The sequence below is a fragment of the Sorex araneus genome, chromosome 3, assembly GCF_027595985.1.
Source record: "Sorex araneus isolate mSorAra2 chromosome 3, mSorAra2.pri, whole genome shotgun sequence".
Classification (NCBI taxonomy): Eukaryota; Metazoa; Chordata; class Mammalia; order Eulipotyphla; family Soricidae; genus Sorex; species Sorex araneus.
Genome location: NC_073304.1, coordinates 158,770,236 through 158,785,412, shown reverse-complemented (window position 1 = coordinate 158,785,412; position 15,177 = coordinate 158,770,236). Strand labels below are relative to the sequence as shown.

Below are 15,177 nucleotides of genomic sequence, written 5' to 3'. Positions count from 1 at the left end.
AAGGGAAAAATATCCTGCCCGCTGTACTATCACTCTGGCCCCACAGTCTGATACATTTTTATTCTGTTGGTAAAATGTATTATATAAATAGGTTTTGCAGACGATAAATCAATCTTGGTTCACTGATAAGCTCTCTTTGATCATCATGAATATTGGTTTTTATGATATTGAATTTACTTTCACACATTTAGGAATTCCACCTCCATATTAATTAACTATTTTGTTCTGTAACTTTCTTGTGATATCTTTGGCTGGTTTGAGTCTGAAGATTCACTAGATAGGGTGAACGAGGAAGTTTTGGGTTCTCTTTCAAATATTTGGAAGACTGTATCAGAATTAATTCCTCTTTTAATGTTTGGCTGACTTTGACGGTAAATTTATTTGGGCCAGGGATTAACTTTGTAAGTACTTTTTCTTTTCTAATATTTCAATCTTTTCACTTATTGTAAGTCTATTAAAATTTTGTTTTTCTTGAGTTCATTTGGTAATTCTTCTATAAAGAATTTTTCATTTCATTAAATTTAACTGCTGTATTGGAATAAAATTATTCATAGGATATTTTATAGTTCTCTTTATCTTCTGAAGTCGAAATATATGTTCCTTCTTATTTTGGTAATATGAGTTTTTCTTAGTCAAGTTAGGTAAATATTTGTCATCTGTATTGACACCAGAACCAGTATTTTTACCTCATTATTTTTTGTATCATTAATATATTCTTTTTGTATTAATTTCTGCCTTAAATTTTTATAACTTTCTTGCTTTAATTTATATTTACTTAGCTCGTCTATATAAAATGTTTAATGTGGAAAATTAGCTTGTTGACAAAACAGCTGTCTTCTTAATATTGATGTTCACAGCTATGATTATCCCTTTTTGTACTACTTTAGCTGCATTCTAACATTTACTCATTTTAACATATTCTAAGTATTTTCTGATTTACCTATTATTTCTTTACTGCCTATCTAGGATTTAAAAGAATAATTCCATTTGCACATATTTATGATCTACCCAAATTAAATTTTATTCTTTAAAAAAATTTTAGGTATATGGTTTGTGATATATAGTATATGGTATATTCTGGAGAATGATTCATGTTTAAAATAATTTCCATCTTTCAAAGCAAGTAATTCTGTTCCTTGAGTGGTCTAGAATGATCTGTCAGGTATTATTTGGTTTGTAATGTTATTTAAGCCTTCTTTTGCATTCTTTATTATTTTTGTTGAATTGTTCCATTGAAATTTCAAACCATTGTTAATTTATCCATTTTTCCCTTCTTTTCTGTCAATTTTTGTACTTCATCTATTTGGGTGGTCAGTTATTGGGTGAATGTGTATTGGTAATTGTTATGTCCTCCCAATTAATGTGTTTTGTTACAAGATAATCCCTTCTATCTCTAACAGCATTTTTTCAGAGCTTTATTTATCTATTTATTTTAATGAATCACCATGAGGTACAGTTACAGATTTATAAACTTTCATGCTTACATTTCAGTCATACAGTGATCAAGTACCCATCCCTCCACCAGTGCCCATTCTCTACCACCAAGGTTCCCAGTATCCCTCCTGCCCCATCCCTTTCCCCAACCCCTGCCTCTGTGGCAGGCACATTCCCTTTTATTCTCTCTCTCTCCTTCATTTTGGGTGTTATGGTTTGCAATACTGGTATTAAGTGGCCATCATGTTCAGTCTGTAGTCTACTTTCAGCAGGCATCTCCCATTCTGAGCGAGCCCTCCAAGCATCCTACACTTGGTGGTCCCTTCTCTATCTCAGGTGCCTTTTCCCCCAGCATGTGAGGGCGGCTTCCAAGTAACAGCATTTTTATTCTAAAGTCTTTGTGGTGTTATTATGGTGGCCCTGATATCATAGGCCTGTATTTTCATTACCCGTCCCATCTTTTCATTAAGTTAATCTTTGTCTCTAAATCTTAGGTATTTCTCCTATTCTCCTAGAACCAATAACTTGCATTTATTCCTTAGTTCTTAGCCTAGATAACGTTTTTCCCTGATACATATGTAATCTGTTTTCAAAGCAATGTGGAATTAACACCCATCATGAATAATTATTATTTGCTCAGTCCTCTCCACTGAAAACATTATTGAGTTCATACTAGGTATAAGTACTTGCTGAACTTATGAATAAAACTATGAATGAAACATAGCATTCTTAAAGTTCCAGGAGGTTAGTTGACTAAACTGTGACTTAGTTAACAAATCATTATTATGTTCTAGTCATTTTTAATGCATGGCAATAGAATTTATTAAAAATAATTTTTAGCAAGGCAATAGAGATAGTACAGTGATTAAGAAGTTGCTTTGCATGCAGCTGATTTGGATTCCATCACCAGAACCTAGTTTGGGCCCCTGAGCAATGATCCCTGAACTCAGAACCAAGATTAACCCCTGGGCACCACCAGTGTGATCCCCCCCAAAAAAGAAAGAAAGATAGATAGATAGATAGATAGATAGATAGATAGATAGATAGATAGATAGATAGATAGATAGATAGATAGAGATATAGAGAGAGAGCTAACATTTTGGTCCAGAGAGATAGTACTGTGGATAAGTTTCTTGCCTTTCACATCCCTGACCCATATTTGATCCTCAGTACCCCTGAGAATACCCACGTCCTGTCAGGAGCAGTTCCTGAGTGCAGAGTTGGGAGTAAGCCCCGAGCACTTCCAGATATGGCCCAAACACCAAAATAATAAAAATCACCATCATCATCATCACCATCACCATCATCCCATTGATTGTCGAATTTCTCGAGTGGTCTCAGTAATGTCTCCATTCGTCCTAGCCCTGAGATTTTAGAAGCCTCTCTTTACTCATCCTTCTCAACTGTGCCGCATTGGAGGCTCTTTAGGGGTCAGGGGTATGAGACCCATCATTGTTACTGGTTTTGGCATATGAATACACCATGGGGAGTTTGCAAGGCTCTCCCATGTGGGCAGGAAACTCTCGGTAGCTTGCCAGGTTCTCCCCAGAGGGAGAAGTATAATCAGAGGGAGAAAAATAATCAGTAATTATAATTTTTAGCATTTTTCTTTATGATTTTTTCTTTATTGGAGCTGTAGAGGTACTACAGGGTTAAGGCACTTGCGCTGCATATATCTAACCCTAGTTCTGTTTCTGGCACTATATGGTCCCGGATCATTCCTGGGTCAGGTCCTGGAGACCTCAGAGCTGGTCTGACCCTAGTAATACCCAAGACTACAGGGGCTAGCCCTGCCTCACTGTTGGACCCTTACATTGACCCCCCAACCTGCTGGGCCAAGAACCATCGGGAAGGGCTCTTGGTCTCCAGAGTACCATTTTGAAGACCAAAAACAAAGAAAAAAATTTTTTAAAATTTTGATGGAAGTCAGGGAACAAAACTACTGCTAAATTCATGAAGATTCAAGAGTGAATTGAGTCAGGAGTAGTGAGTCACAAATTTAAATACTAGCACATGTCTTGCTGGTGCATTAAAAGTTCTTTATTAGGAGCTCTTTATTGGAGTTATATGAAGTTGTCTTAGCTCAGGAAAGTAGGGTTACTCTGAAATGAATACATACATTTATTTTAGATGAAGGACGTAGCGTCTGTGAATGCCACTGGGTGGGGAATAGTCATCCTCTTAAAAAGAACAAGGCAGTATGCCATACAGGGTCAAAATCCTAGTAGAAACATTTCATACTCAGTGTTTCTTAGATTTAACATTAACAAGAAAGGCCTGAGACATAAAACTGGGCTTCTAAAGTTAAGTTAAGGCCTTTGAAAAGATAAAGCTGATAAACAAACACCTTTTTGGAATTTGTCTTTATCAAAACCAACTTCCTTCCTAGACAGATGGCAGATTATTAAATGTCAGGTTAGCTTTGGCGCTGATTAATTCAGATGGTGTCAACATAAATAGCTATTGACTTGTAGTAAACCAAACCACTCTAAAAGAAAACCAAATATTTTATTATAGGCAATTTTGCTTTCAGATCATATTTCCTGTGTTATTCTTACACTCTGTTTCTTTTTTGTTATTACTACCAATATTTGTATGTAAACAGGATCTCTGTTGCTTAGCAATTCATTGTTTCTGCTGTATCTTCTCTACTCAGATGGGCTGAGTTCTCTAGCACAAATGAGTACTGTGTGAATTATCTCCCCTCTACAAAAGGTATCACCTTTTAGTATCTGAGCATACGTTTGTTTGTAGAAGAATTCATTCAAATATTCCTTGGGCTTATATTTATATTTCAGTTCTCACTGGAAAGGAGTTAGTTTTTGGTTATATATACAGAGAAAGAATGTGTTGTATCAAAATATCTAGACTGAGAAGCAAGTGAATTGAGTTCCAGTCTTGACAACCTAAATAAGAGTGTGCAAGCCTAATTCTTCTGGTCCTTTAATAATTTTTCATTTAAAAGCTTGGATAGAGCAGATCACTGTATCACTGTCACTGTATCACTGTTATCCATTGTTTATCGCTTTGCTCGAGCGGGCACCAATAATGTCTCCATTCATTCCTGCCAAATGTTTGTGTAGCCCGATGGTGTGCTGGGGGCTCTTTCAGAATCAGGGGATAGAGCAGATATTATTATAAATTCTGTCCAATTCCCTGGAAACTGTTCTTGATGGTTTCACACGTTTTCTGTTAATTACACCAAATCTCCTATCCCATGTACCACACTCAAGGTCTAATCTTGGGCAGGTCATAAACACTAAAGTCATCCCACCCCTGGTCATTTCTTCCTTTCCCACCTGAAAGTTTCATCCTCTGTTATGTTCGGTCAATTCTCTTGCAAGTTGGATCTGCTAAATCCACTTATAATACGATGCTTGCGAAATCGGAACAAAGTTTTATCTTCTCTAAAAATGCTGAATTTAAGAAAGTCTGTTCCTGAAGGCTAATTTCCCTTAGAGATTATGCATCAATTAATGGAGGCATCACATAAAGGCAAGCTGGGGCAGGGGTGGGGATGGGGTGGTGGTAGGAGAAAGACTGGGGACATCGGTGGTGGGAAATATGCACTGGTGAAGGGATGTGTATTGGAACATTCTACGACTCAAACCCAATCATGAACAACTTTGTAACTGTGTATCTCATGGGGATTCAATTAAAAATTTTAAAAATAAATGAATCATTTAACTGTTTATACAATTTCAGAAAAAAACAAAACCATGGAGGCATCACCAAATTCTCATCTTATAACGTTAACCCACCTTTGGAAATTAGGACAATTCATGGAATTAGAAGCCCAGGAAGGTAAATCACCTAGAACGACGGTGTCACACTGTGGGCCAGTCACACCTGTGAGTCAGCCCAGTGACTGATTCTCTTAAAGTCACTCAGACTTAACAGGAAGGCCTCTTGATGTGCTTAGAGTTTCAGAGTTGGGTTCCCAGACTTATTTGATCTAGTGTCCCCTCTTCAGAAAATAAATCACCCAGAACCCCATAGAAATCTACTTTCTTTAAGATACAAAGAGAAAATGCCCCCCCTCGCCCCGCCAGTGGCACCCAAGGTTACTACCACTCCCTCCTGAATGTTTTTTATAATACCCCCAAGGGTATTAGGTCATTATTGCCCACTTTTGGAAATACTAGTTTAAAGGAAGAAGTTGATTCTGTACTCTCCTTTCTTTCTTTATTTAGAAAAAGTTCAGCGAGCCCTTCAGAGGTGAATTTTGTTTTCACCTCCCTCCTCCTGCCCCTTGGTTCCTCTGACAAGCATGAAACTCTGCCTGCTTCTCTTACCTCTCTCAGGGTAATGGGAGTAAAATAAAATATTTTGCAGTGACACCTGCACTATGTAAAAAGCTAGGTAAAAAATTGGTGAAGAGTCAACAAGTTTTTGTCCCCTTTCTTCCCTGGCTGATGGTACAAAACAGTGTCTGCTGATGTTATTGTTATTCTATTTCTATTAGTAACAGTCATTCCTGCCATACTTTCAGAAAGATGAAACTAGTCACCGATGCCCAGGGATATAAATATTTTTATAGTGATAACTAGAGAACCAGCCATATAAATCGGTGATATGTGTATATTTCTCATCTTGTAAGTGCTCATGTGTCTGTGAGTGTATATCTCCGTTTAACTCTTAGAATGCCATCCTACCATTCATCATACCCTCCATGAAGAGATTCACATAAAACATCTCAGTACTCACCTAAAGAGTAACACTGTAATTCAGATAATTTCCCCATTGTTTGCCAGTGGAAAATGGGGGAAATCCTCTCTGACCACCAAAAACTGAATTTAGCTTGGAATTTGGGCAGAGAGGTGGAAAATATGCCGTGACTCACTACATTTTCATCAGAACACATAGTACCAAACCACGAAAGTCTGCTGAAGGGTTTATGTTGAAGTCATGTGACATTTCAATTTCACTAGGTTTGACAGATCAAATGCCCTACAGAGTGGCCAAACATGAAATTCCTCCTATAAAAATGTTTCTATTCCAAAATGTGTACCATTCCATAAAGGAGAAATTCAATGTTTGTATTAGGAGTAGAAATGTTGTAAACTATTCCCTGGGAGTGAGCTCTTCAAACACCAAAACTAGAGTCAATGTTATACCCACCAGAGCTTTTTGTTTTGAACTAAACTGAACGTTTATTGAAGGAAGACAAAGATGTTGGAGGCCGACAGAAAACAAAGCAAAGCAAAAGCCGGTTTCATTGTTCTTTGAACAGAGTCAAAGCACATGCCTCATAACCAAATGCTGTATCTTTTTTTTTTCAGCGCATTAAACATTTGTAAACAAAAGAACTTTCACATCACATTGTTTGACTTTTAACCAGCCTGCTTTATGGGTACCTGCCAGAGATGCTGACAAGAATCACCTACACAAGCAGGTTTTATTCCAGTAGAAAATTGTTTGGAAATTAGAAATGCAGTGGGAAATTAATGCCACGAAAATAAAAAGCCATCTCGTCCACAAGGACACAGTCCCCTGCACATATTCTGTCATCTATGGGTTCCCTTTGCAACACTGTGACTCAAGCATTTTTAAAAATTGCTAAGAAGAGTTGGCTTCCTCAATTACTACTCTTAAATAAGGCCTTCTTTTAGTAAAGAAGGCTGTTATTTCTGCAGAAACGTCACTGTCATTTCATTCTGCAGGAAAAAGATTTTAATTAAAAATAGACATATTTCCCATTTCTTTATTTCTCTATGGGAATTCTTTCCCAAAACATTTGTAACTGGACCTGATATTAATGCCTGAAATTTTATTTTTAAAGAGAGGTCAAGAATGCCTTGAGTGTGGCAGTTGGAGCATGATTAAAAAGAGGAGAAAGACTGACTATGCCAGTAGAAGTCACTTTATGAGAATGCTGAATTAAAAACTCTTCTCACTGACAATGAAGAGGTTTGAAAAAACGCAGATGATGTCGTGTCAGGAGCTGATAACAATAGAATCAGGAAGACTGAGGCCAAGGGAAACAAAAAGGGCTTTTCAAGATATATTTGGAACAGGAAGATGGATACAGACGGTAACTAGTTGAGAGTAATGAGACAATGTTATCAGATGACAAAGAAAAGGCAAAAAGACATAAATAACAGTGTGTTTCCAGAGGAGTGCTCAAATTGAAAACTATAGTAGAAAACAGAAAGGATAAAATATTTAAATTCTACATTAAAAAGATCAAGGAACATAGATTCTAGAAACTTCCCAGAGAACAGAAAGCCTTCAGAGGTGTTAATGGTGAGATTCAGCCTCTTAATCTTATGGTGAAAAATTAGAAAGGTTTTTAAAACACTAGTGACACTTTCCAAAACAAGAAACTTAAATTCTGCAATATTAAATGTATACCTCAATCTCACAATACAAACACTACACATGGTAAAAAGTTATACATGAATCCCTGTATAGAAATCATATGATTGTGATTATCTAAGTATTAAACACACTTTTAAAGAAAGAAATAAAACAAGCCTCCTAATAATAGAAATCCTCCCAATTTTATTCATTCTGTTCCTTTACTCAGATTTCTTTTCTCTCTCTCTCTCTCTCTCTCTCTCTCTCTCTCTCTCTCTCTCTCTCTCTCTCTCTCTCTCTCTCTCTCTCTCTCTCTGTTTCTCTCTCCCCCCCCCTTTGGCATGTTTAGGTAGTCACCCTACATTTTGAAATGCTGTTTTAAAATGTTTTTAGCTTTTCTCTCCTGTGTCAGGCAGAAGGGCTCGCTCCCACAAAAGGCTGCAAGGATAAGAAGAGTCACTCTGCCATCAACGAGGTGATGACCCAAGAATACGCCATCAGCATCCACAGGTACATCCATGAAGTGGGTTCCCAGAAGCGTGTCCCACAGACATTCAAAGAGATCTGGACATTTACCATGAAGGAGATGGGCACCCCTGATGTGTGCATTAACACCAAGCTCAACAAAGCTGTCTGGGCCAAACGAATCAAGAATGCCCCATACCGAATTCGTGCACATTTGTCCAGAAAGTGTAATGAGGATGAAGATTCACCAAGCAAACTTTATACGTGGGTTACCTATGTGCCCATCACCGCTTTCAAAACTCTGTAGACAGTCAATGTGGATGAGAACTAGGCTGATGATTTCAAGAAGTTCTAAAATGAAAAAGAATGTTTTTAGATTATGCCGGTACAATTTTAAATGAACTATATATGTGCCAATGTAGGTGATTATCCATTACTGAGCATTGCACTGTAAATAATTCTTAAATAGATTTATAATGTAAATTGTTTTTCCAAATTCTTGAAAGGCCTTATTTTAAAAGATTACCCAGAAAGAGTGTAGGATGTCAAGACTTATAGTAAGCTTTCTATAGGTCTAGGCAGATGTTGCCAATTTACATTTTAAAGTGATAGCAATTTATTTTGATATCAGTTTCATTTTCAGGTCAACTAAGCAACACTGAAAATGACTATCATTTTATCAAAATTTTAATAAATATACGGTGAATTCAGATTTTATGTATATGTGATGGAGACAAAATTGTCCCTTTACAAACTTGCTTGTTAATAGGAATCCTAATTTCTTTTTCAAATTATTACTGTTATGTATGATTTTTTCATAACTTTCATTAATATCATTTTGAAATGATATTAAATTTCTTTTTATATTTCTTAAATATAAAAAGACTTTTATATTTACATTTTTTATATTTAAAATTTTAAAATTTTTAAATTTTTTCCATAAGTGCTAACTTTCAACCAATAAATCCTAAATTATTTCCCAAATTAAAATTTTTTCTTGAAAAATTGGATGTTTGGTTTTTTCAATATTTTTTCCATTTTAATATAGCTTACTTTCCACCAGAAATTCTTAACAAAAAAGTTCAAGTTATGTGTATGGAATAAAATATCAAAGTATTTCATGAACCAGACCAATCCCTGTCTCCTACCCATAGGCAACCATTACTGACTATTTCTTTATAATAGAAATGTGCCTATTTCTATTTTCTATTATCTTCTTTTTTAAATATTGTACTTTAGGTAACAATTGCAATAGGGAGAATTTTCATAACTTTCATGGTTGTTGTACAAGATTACTACATCTTCACCACCAACAAAGCGCCCGGTGCTCTCACCCCTGTTCTACCTCACCTCTAGTCTCCTCTTCCTCCATCCCCCACCAAGCCCCCCACAACTACTCAGTGATTTCAGTTTCATGCTCCAAAGCCAAGGGTTAGTCATTCATCCATATTGTTATTGCCTCCTTTTGTCTCTGTGTGTCACAGATGAGTAAGAGCATCTGATATACGTCCTTCTCTTCCTGATTTCTTTCACTTTACACAATAGTCTCCAGTTTCATCCAGGCTGCAATGAATTGCAGGATTTCATCTTTTTCTTATTGTTGTGTAATATTGCACTTTGTAATACTATATTTGTACTATTACACAGATTCTCTTTCCATTCATCTGACCTTAGAAATTCAGTTGGTTTACTATATACTGGTTTTGGTTTTTTTTTTTTCCTGTTTAGGCTACACCCAACAGTACTCAGGGTTCTCCTGGATCTGCACTCAGGAATTAGCCCTGTTGGAAACTATATGGGATTCTGGGGACTAAACCACAGTTAGTCACATGCAAGACCTTATCTGCTGTACTATTGCTTCAGCCCCTCCTATTTCTATTTTTAACATGAAATGTCTCTGTCTCCTCTAGTCTCTGTCTCTCTCCTACACAAATGCACATACATATGTATATGCAAATACAGTCACAATTTTTTTTTGGCTTTTTGGGTCACACCTGGCAATGCACAGGGGTTACTCCTGGCTCTGCACTCAGGAATCACCCCTGGTGGTGCTCAGAGAACCATATGGGATGCTGGGAATAGAACCCGGGTTGGCCGCGTTCAAGGCAAACGCCCTACCCGCTGTGCTATTGCTCCAGTCCCAGTCACAAATATTTTTACATTTCACAATTGGAATTATATGTCTTGTCCTTTTCAACTGAAAATAACTTTAATTTCTTCTCATCTTTCTTCTTCTTCTTCTCAATGACCACTTTTTTTTTTTTAACCTGAGTGCAAAGCTTCTGCAACCACCTAAGCTCTCCTCTAATCAAGGTTGTTTTCTGATTTGGTTGTAAAATACTCTGAGAGCATTCCTTGTATACATGTGTACTACTAGAGAACAAATTCCTTGAAGTGGATTTATTATGTAAATAACACAATAATTGGAGGGACAATACCTAGATCTTTTCTGGACATGACCATGATAATTAAAAAATAATTTACAAACAGAAAATATATCATTTCATGAGAGAATTCTGGGGAACAGAACTCCAAAGGGATGGTGTTGGGATATAAAGCAGCCATTTCTAGATAAAGATTAATGACCTCTACTCTCCTCCATAACTTGGGTTTGCCATAGTCAGGAGGAATCTACTCAGAAACAATAAGTCTTATAGATTCCTAGCATACAGATCAGCATTTGAAGAGCCCATCCAGTTTTCCACATCTCTTTGCTTTTCTCCTGTGTTTTTTCCCCATGTGCTAGAGCGTCTCAAAAGATTGGAAACTAAAATGGCCGGGCAGATGCAGAGTTCTGGAGTGTATCAGTGCTCACAGACCTGCAGGATACCCACAAAATAGGTCCTACCCATCAGTCATTTGAAACCCAAAGTAAATTAAAATGTAGTTATCTGGCAACCTATATCCGACATGGTTCAAGTCCTAATTGGATCAAAGAGATCAGCCTTTGCCCAGCTGTCATACCATTGACAAATGAATTCTCTCTCAAAGGAAAAATGCCTACTCATTATGCTTTTATATTTTATTTTATTTCATGGCATACATATTTATTTCATGGCAGACATATGTCGTGTCTACCATAAAATAAAATATTATGAGACATACCGAAAAGCAACAATCTACAACCCATGATAAAGAATACAAACAACTCTCAATATATAATATTAAAGACCAGATATTATTGATATTGAAGATATCAGATATTGAAGACTACTTAGAATCCTGGAAGAGAGAGCAGTGATGGGATGAAGCAATTAATAGCACAGATTAGAGGACACACAAGTTCAGAAACAAATAATGAGCACTTACAGTGACAAATGTGGCAGCAAATGCAAAAGAAAAATTGTACTCACTTCCTAAAAGTACAGAATTTAAGACAATCTTAATGATATGTATTAATATTATTTTGCCTCTTTGGGTCATGTGCAGCAATTCTCAAAGGTTATTTCTGGCTCTATACTCATAAATTACCCCAGGTGTACTATATGTGTATTAAGTAAAATAGAAGAAAAAAGAAGCAAATATGATTAATATCAGAGGAGAAACTGGGTCTCTAAAACCCATCCATAAGTCTTCTAGAGTTGAAAAGTGGCAATATCAGATATTAGAACTTATTGGATATGCCAAGGAGGATTTAACAAAGTGACAAACAATGATACTAACTGAAGAACTGAGAGTTAGAAGTAGATCTAAAACCAACCTGAAAGAAACAAAATGGGTGGCACTGTCTGAGATACAGACCACTTAGAATCCTGGAAGAGAGAGAAGCGATGGGATGAGGCAATTAAGAGCTCAGATGAGAGGACACACAAGTTCAGAAACAAATAATGAGCACTTACAGTGACAAGTATGGCAGTAAATGCAAAAGAAAATTGTACTCACTTATTAAAAGTACAGAATTTAAGACGATCTTCAAACTTTCAGGATGTACAACGGAAAGAAGGGAATATATCAAGAACACTGAGTGAGGGGAATATTATTGTGAGTGAAAAGAAGTGGTGAAATATTAATTCAAAGGCACAAGAGTGATATTGTAATCACCAGCACAATGAAATAGTATAATAATTACTGAGTTAATGAAGAGTTTCAAGTGAAAAACAGTCAAACAGTAAACAGACACAACAAAAAGATTTTTTTAATGAAGGAACAAAGGAAAATAGAAACTATAGACCAAAAGGAGTGATGGAAGATGCCAATTGCCTGTAGTGATATTACGTATAATTGGACTAAACCCTGTGCTAAAAGGTAATAAGCAACATAGTTAAATTAAGAAAATAAAGGAATGCCAGCCATTTGCTAATAAATGAGATATGGTTAAATATATGTTTGACTAGGAGGGTAAATATTTCTTTAATTTTTTTCATTGATTGGGATTCTGTGACTTGAGATACTGTTACTAATGGTTTTCATGCCCACAGTTCCGACACTACACCATCACAGCTATGCTGGTCACCCTTTCCCAGTGACCCTAAAATACTTCCCTCTCACCCCCACCTCACTTCCACCTCCAGCTCAATTGTGTGGACCAGTTGCCTCTACCTTCCTTGCTGTGTCTTTAAATCCCACATGTGAGAGAAATCATTATTTATCTCTCTCTCTCCTGGAAAGGTGAACATTTCACCCTTTACAAAGGAAAACTTCAAAAATGAGTAACATTGTAGACTTTAGAATAAGACAAATTCAGAGGGATTTTGGTAATGATAAAATGATCATTTCAACGGGAATATGTCAGTATTTCTAATAACATCCAAGTAGATCTTTAGAATTAATATTTCATGTTTTAAATAAATCTTTCTTTTTTTAAATAAATCTTTCAAATAATATTTAGTATCATAAATTTTATCATGCCCCAAATACCTACTGAATTAATGCAGTCCTATGTGAATACCAACAAATATCTGGTGTAATTTTTGTTTTGATTTTTTAATGATTTGGAGGATTGAAAGCCAAAAATGCAGAAGACAATCCTTCAAAGGAAATAAGATTGGGAAACTTATTCTTCCAGTTAAAGTAAGATATAAATCCAAATAATTAAGATACTTGGCCAAGGAATAAACAGTGGAACAGAATAAGAATCCCAAAATAGACCCACACTTATATAAGGACATAAATATAATATAATTTTGGATATCAGTGAGGAATCAATGTTTTGCATCATTTTACATAAAAATATCAGAGTATAGCCTTATGACCACAGCATTGAAAAGTTTCTTAAATAAGACACACACATACACTACAAAACTTACAACCCAAATATTAATCCTTGTTACCATGCTACAATTTAAAATATATTAATGAAATGTGTGAAATACAATGTAGTGAAAATACAATCCATGAAGAGAAAATGTTTTAATATGCATGGCCAACAAGACATTGTCCATAATAGACTTCATTCAATCATGTGAAATTGTCACTTTCATCTGGAAAACATGGTAGAATGCTGTCATTAAATTTGTCATGAGGAAGTCAAAGAAAAATAATTCCTGGGGCCAGAGCAATAGTACAGCAGCCAAGGCATTAGCCTTCCATGATGCTGATTCATGTTCAGTCAGTCCCTGGAAGCTCAAATTCCCCCCTGAGCACTGCCAGAAGTGATCCCTGAATGCAGAATCAGGAGTAAGACCTGAGCACTGCTGGGAGTGATCCTCCCAAAAAACCCAAAAATAATAATAATAATTCCCGTAAGTCATTCAGTAAAAAGACAAATAGACCAGTAGAAAAATTGAACTAAAGAGAGAAAATTTCATTTTCAGAAGTAGCAGCAAATGGCTAATAAATATTTGAATAGCTGTCAGCTTCATTAGGGTCATGATGCTTCTAATAGCTGTAATTACATATCATCTCACTTCTGTTAAGTGGGTCATGTTTAGACAAATGTTGCAGCGATGGGACCCCAGGGTGGTCTAAGCACTAGTGAGGAGAGGGGGCCCCCGAGTCTTGTCTTCACAACTGATTTTACTTGTTGGAATCAATCAGGATTTAGGGTGACCTTGGCCCTTTCTCAGTCTCCCCTCCGTCCAACATGAGAACATGGTATGGAAAGTAATTCCTGCGTGAGCCATTTATCCTTGATGGTGTGAGCAAGGTTAGAGCCACAGCATGGCTTTTCAATCCCAGAACTCCTCATTCCTTCACGTAAATCTGTGTTTCCACTTAGGGTCATTTCCCATTAGCCGGAAGAATTATTCCTGGCAGGAATGGACTTTCTCTGCAGGTTTTTGGGTCTCAGATCTCTTTATTTTATTTCGTATTTTTCACTGGGTATAGAACTAACTATAAGTGCTATTCTCCCAACTCTTTTAAAAATCTGTGTTGTTACCTTTTGACTTGCTCTATTTCTAAGGATCCGACAAACATTCTTACTGCCCTCATTTAGCTAATGTAGCTTTTTCTCTGATTGCGTTTACATTTTCTCTTAGTCTCTCATGGGTCCTGCTCTTGTTATTCAATCCTTTTTGTGTGTGTTCCTAAATATGTTCCTGTTGAATCTTATCTTTCTAATATCTTATATTTAATGATCTAGTTGCTAAATAATTTTTCTCGGCTTCTATGCCTTATCAGTTTTATTGTTATTAACTGGGCATAGTTTGTTCTTTCCATTAAATTAGGAACTAAAGAGTGGGCATTGCCACATTGGTTGGTTGCTCTGATGCTTTACGACTTAATCTACAGAAATGTTTAGTGGTTGAATAAAGACCTATAAAAATAGACTCCAGAGTCATCTTCACAACTGTGTTGAACTGTCTTCAATAGTTTAGGTAGAATTTAATATGACTATCAATATAATACCTTGATGGCTTGGGGAAAAACATAGATCTTGGGAATTCATTTAATCTGCATTTACATTGTGTCTTTTGTCTCTTTTGTGTAGGCATCTTCTTTTAATACTATTATGTTTAGTATTAAAAAGGAACCGGCAAAGGAACCCAGGTGTTCGGGACCCGGGGCTGAGATCTCCAAGCTGCTTGGATCGGGACT

General features: G+C 36.3%; 1 protein-coding gene across 1 annotated transcript; it reads left to right on the top strand.

Moving 5' to 3' along the window:
- Positions 1–7,336: 7,336 nt before the first annotated feature.
- Positions 7,337–8,506, top strand: LOC101553538 (60S ribosomal protein L31-like). Its single transcript, XM_055132166.1, has 2 exons — positions 7,337–7,468; positions 8,147–8,506. Exons 1-2 carry the CDS (start codon positions 7,337–7,339, stop codon positions 8,504–8,506), a joined length of 492 nt encoding a protein of 163 aa, XP_054988141.1.
- Positions 8,507–15,177: the final 6,671 nt, after the last annotated feature.